Genomic DNA, 4,598 nt, shown 5'->3' with positions numbered 1-4,598 from the left:
AATGTCGGTGTCATGCTTGTGGGATTGTTTGGTCCTCCGTAGGTTGACCGCGTATCTCAGATTAATTCTAACAGATACACTAGGTGTTGCAAGCGGTATGGGCACCTGCTGCAAGCTGGAGTACGGGAGCTTCAATCTCGACTACCAATGCTGCGGCCCAAGCCAATGGCGGTGCAAGCGCGAGGCAGCGATGCTGCATCAGCCGCCAGTGATGCTGCGAGCAGTGGACGGTGACCGGCGGCCCAGCATTGCTGGGAGTGCTGCCACACACTACTGCATGGGGTGACCACCGCTGCGGCAAAGGACGCTTGCGCCGATCCCGATGATGCAAGGATGACGGCCCGTGCCACGACCAGAGATGCGCGGTGATGAGCCCGTGATGCACAATGCTGCGGCCAAGAAACATGCCGCGGCAAAGGATGAAGAAGTTAGGCTTATATTTCTCCAAATCGAGTGCGTTGTGATCTATGCTTGTACAGATCGATGCCACTCTCTCACTGAGCCTCTTCTTCTACAGAACAAAACCAAAAATGGTACATAAACCGAAACAGGAGTCAAAAGAAGCAAGACCAGAATTTTGATTAGATCTATGTTTGCTTCCCAGTCAATACGTGTCGCAGTTACACAAAACATATTTACATTTTCTCGAGAAAACCTAGCTCCTATAGTTTTCAGTGGTTAACAAAAGGCAAGAAGCCTCCTCAAAACCAGGGCTTCACGAACTCCACTTCTAAAGCTGGGAGTGTCGGCTTTTTTTCTTTCTTCTCCTAAATCCTAAGTCTCAAAAATTCAGGTGAGCCCGAACAACATCGTCGATAGGAGATTGACAGATTGGGCAACTCTCGCTGCTCGATTTCAGCTGATCAGCACAGTTGAAGCAGGTGCACATATGGCCACACCTGAATGAACATCAACTCGGTTAGCAAGACTCCACACAACAATTCAAGGTTAAAGTGAGTCAAAAGTACATAATGTGTGTGTTCCTGCAAATCATTATAACCTGTAAAGTAAAGAGTCAACTTGCATCTCATGGCAGATGCAGCACGTGCCCTTTTTTGCTGTTATGTCAGGCTGGCTTGGCATCAACCCTGTTCAAAAGATTGCATCAGGCTTAAGAAAAAAAATTGATGATTATGAGTAGAACTAAAATGTCAGTGAGCTACTGTGGGGTAGTGGTAAACGGAAAACAAATCCAAGTTCAGATGGTACTCAACAGACTGAATTACAAAACCTGACACGCCAAGATTTAAGCAGCGAGTGGTCCAGCCCAAGAAGAACAGAATATATTGTTTAGCTTAGAAGACCAGAGTGACTCTTTTCCAAACAGTGCCACTCGAAAGTAGCTGTGGTCCTTTTTTTCAAGATTTCATCTGCCTAGCCTTTTAAGCAAAACTAGCTCACATGTCACCAGACATATTGCCTTCAATGCAAAATTATTTTCCAAATAAAAAAGAAACTTCAACTTCATCCTATTTTATGCCGAACAGGACCAGATATAGAAGAGACACAGACATAAAAAATCTTTTGTCGCAACTCACCAGCTTCGCGAAGTGCGCTGCACACCTCTTCTTTAATGGAATGCTGCATCTTTACTTGGGATGCAATACAAGTTTCTGCCAACTTACGTAGTTCATATATTTCATGATGAATCTGGGCCATTTCACTTCTTACCCTGACCTCCATTTCCTGTAACAGACAGCATAGTAAGAACATGTCTTTCCACAATTGACATTGAACAGCAGCTGACTCACAAGCAAATTTTGATTTTCATGTTGTTGTTGTTCTAATGATGAGTGCTGCCAATTGTCTTGGTGGTGGGCTGTGACATGGGAGACAGGTGCTAATGAACACGGTGCAGATGCCACCTGATCTTCATTCCGGGGTTCATCATTCTGTTGCCAGTATAAGTGTTCTGGATAGTAACCCCCAAATTCATCAATCATGTGTTCTTGTCTTTGCTTCTGCAGAATTGCTCTCAGGAGATGGTTCATTTTATTGCTAAAATCACTCTCAAGGGAATTTGAGACCTTTTTGCTGCATGGAAGAAACAAATATGTCACGGTTAACAAAATAAAAATAGGGGACGCTCATTATTGACTCTGATTGCCACCTGCAAGGTGGCATGTGTTAACCTTGTTTAAAAAGGTGATAATACGGTATATATAACATGTCTAATGTTTAAGCTTTTTTAGCCTATTTGTTTTATTGTTTTCTCTTGTCATTTTGTTAGGATAGCCTGGCAGTTTATTTCTCTTTCCTTCTACTCCCTCCGTCCCATAATGTAAGACGTTTTTTACTCTAGTGTAGAGTCAGAAAACGTCTTACATTATGGGACGGAGGGAGTAGTTTTTGCTTACTGATTTGGTTTTTGGTCGCAGCCATGCTTGTGGTGGCGTATTATGCCTTCTTGGTGTTCTCTTCTAATAAAAAAATACCTTTTAAGCTTGTTTAAGCTTTAGTGGCTTTTTATTGGTAGGCTAGCCAAGTTTTACGGAACACTTGCATCTCAGTATGTCTTCATAAAAAAAAGTTTTGCTGGAGTGAACCTAGTGCATCTAGTTGCGCAGGTGGAGATGTGCAAAACATATACTGGGAATTAGAGGGAAATTACCTCTCAAGAAGATTACAAATATCAGCATTGCCAGACAAATCTCGACTGTCTGCTTGTGTGGCAATATGCAATGATCTCCATGAGTTAGGGGAGTCTATCCAACGCCGATCATTAAATTCAATCTGATTATGGTTCTCCATATCCCCAATTGCACCCTGATGCCAGCTGTCCGGACTCATGGAATCTACTGGTGCGGGCCAACCAAGACTGCTCATCCATAGTGCTCTCTCGTCCCAAGAACCATTCAGACTTTGGTTGTCTTCTTCTCGTAAAGTTTCACCTCTTGATGAAGGAGTTTCTTGAAGTTCACACGATGTGCTTATAGTACTTGGGGAGATATCATCCATATATTGATTATCGTAGACAACACGATGATCACCGTACCTTGCAAAGCTTGAAGCTTTAGAACTTTCTTGTCTTCCCTTTGTGTCTATCTTCTCATCATATTGATTGCCCTTTGTGTCTATCTTCTCATCATATTGTCGATTTCCTGAACCGTGGGAGTTAACAAGGCTCTCAATCGCTAGCCCGGTAGACTTCTCCGCAGATGGATTTCTATCATCACTATGTTGTTCATCAGCCCTGCACTTCGTGAAAACAAGTATTGCTTTAGGCATACATGAGAGTAGACGGAAATCAAGTACGAGTACTTAATAGATACGACCAAGGACAAACCCAACTTCTCCATCTAAGCTATTTGAAACAGTAGTTTACCTATTATTTTGCGGACTGCATTCATTTGCATCTTGTGAATCTGTCTTGCTGCTATCATCTCTGCCCATCCGAAATTGCAATCATCAAGAGCATACTACAGACTTAAATACGTGTTGTTGTGACATTCTAAGAAAAGACCAAGAAGACAAACATGTACTAATACACCAAAATTGTTCAGAGATCCTTTTTATCCACCAAAATTGTCTCAAGCCATCTTATGTAAGAGAGAGAAAAAACGTGCTAATACCTCAATGCCTCAGGTCTGCATTTTGGTGGGTGTGGCCTAACAGGTCTTAGTAGATTCCACACTTCATCGTTAATTGCGTCTCCATGACGCAATAGCTTTAGACGAAGCATGGACTGCAGCATATCAAAGAACATTTTAAGATGAGAAGCAGTGATTATTGCATAAACATGCTTCAAAGGGACGGGATAAAAAAGCAGCGCCTCGAGAAATAGAACAGAGAATACAGATACCAATACCATGCCAATAATGTTCCAGGGAGTAAATAAATGAGTTCATGCGAGCAGACAAGTAGTCTGGTATTTAGTAACAGACTTTGCAGTAGAGGGAAGAATAATCTTGTCCTTGGAGGAAGGAATAATGAAAGAAAAAGGAATGTTTTATTTATGTTAGTTGCTAATGCCAGGAATATGTGGAGGGAGGGAACGCTGTTAATCAATGAAATGCATGCTCGAAATTTCTGCAAACAAGAACAGTTGCTTTCAAGGATGGCAATTCTTCAGAACCACGCTGTCATTGCCTTGTCCAGTTAAAAGTTCATTTTTCCTAGGTACCATGCACATCAATATTGGCTGGAGTTGGAGTAAAGGAAAAACAAAAATGTTTCAAGTAACTGAAGGGGCCCGCGCCGCTAGCTCTGGGAAAAAACGGCTGGCGACAGCTAGCTCTCCTCTCTCCTCTGCCCGCGCCGCTGGCCGCTCCGGGCCGCGGCGGCCACCAAATCCCGGCCGTTATGGCTGCCAGCTGCGCCTCCTACTTCCCCGCGCAGGCCCGTCGGAGCCCCTCCCCGCCCACTGGGGCCGCGTTTCGATCCGGTGGACCATCCCAGCTCTCCTCCCCTCGGTCTGCGGCCTCGACGGCAGCTGCGTCAGATCCGGCCTCGACGCCGCGAATCCTGCGGCGCGGCGAGCCATCCGGGGCCGGGGCGCGGCTCGGACCGCCGGATCTGGGGGCCAGGCGCGCCTTAAATCCGTTGTGGTTCGCCCCTCCTCACCGGCCTCTCTTTCCTCTTCGGGCCAGGCCAGCTCG

At 44.9% G+C, this 4,598-nt stretch overlaps 1 protein-coding gene across 1 annotated transcript in view; it reads right to left on the bottom strand.

The window, feature by feature from the left end:
• Nucleotides 1–560: 560 nt before the first annotated feature.
• Nucleotides 561–4,598, bottom strand: part of LOC119354363 — a 12,761-nt gene continuing 8,723 nt past the window's right edge. The window contains exons 2-8 of the mRNA XM_037621097.1: nucleotides 3,573–3,685; nucleotides 3,326–3,385; nucleotides 2,612–3,193; nucleotides 1,752–2,034; nucleotides 1,539–1,686; nucleotides 1,001–1,088; nucleotides 561–899 (exon numbers count right to left, since the gene is read on the bottom strand). Coding sequence (XP_037476994.1) covers nucleotides 782–899; nucleotides 1,001–1,088; nucleotides 1,539–1,686; nucleotides 1,752–2,034; nucleotides 2,612–3,193; nucleotides 3,326–3,385; nucleotides 3,573–3,685 — 1,392 coding nt within the window. The 3' untranslated portion in view covers nucleotides 561–781. The remainder of the gene's footprint in view (nucleotides 900–1,000; nucleotides 1,089–1,538; nucleotides 1,687–1,751; nucleotides 2,035–2,611; nucleotides 3,194–3,325; nucleotides 3,386–3,572; nucleotides 3,686–4,598) is intronic.

Source organism: Triticum dicoccoides, chromosome 2A (assembly GCF_002162155.2).
Source record: "Triticum dicoccoides isolate Atlit2015 ecotype Zavitan chromosome 2A, WEW_v2.0, whole genome shotgun sequence".
In the NCBI taxonomy this organism is placed as follows: domain Eukaryota; kingdom Viridiplantae; phylum Streptophyta; class Magnoliopsida; order Poales; family Poaceae; genus Triticum; species Triticum dicoccoides.
This window is presented reverse-complemented; position numbering and strand designations above follow the sequence as displayed.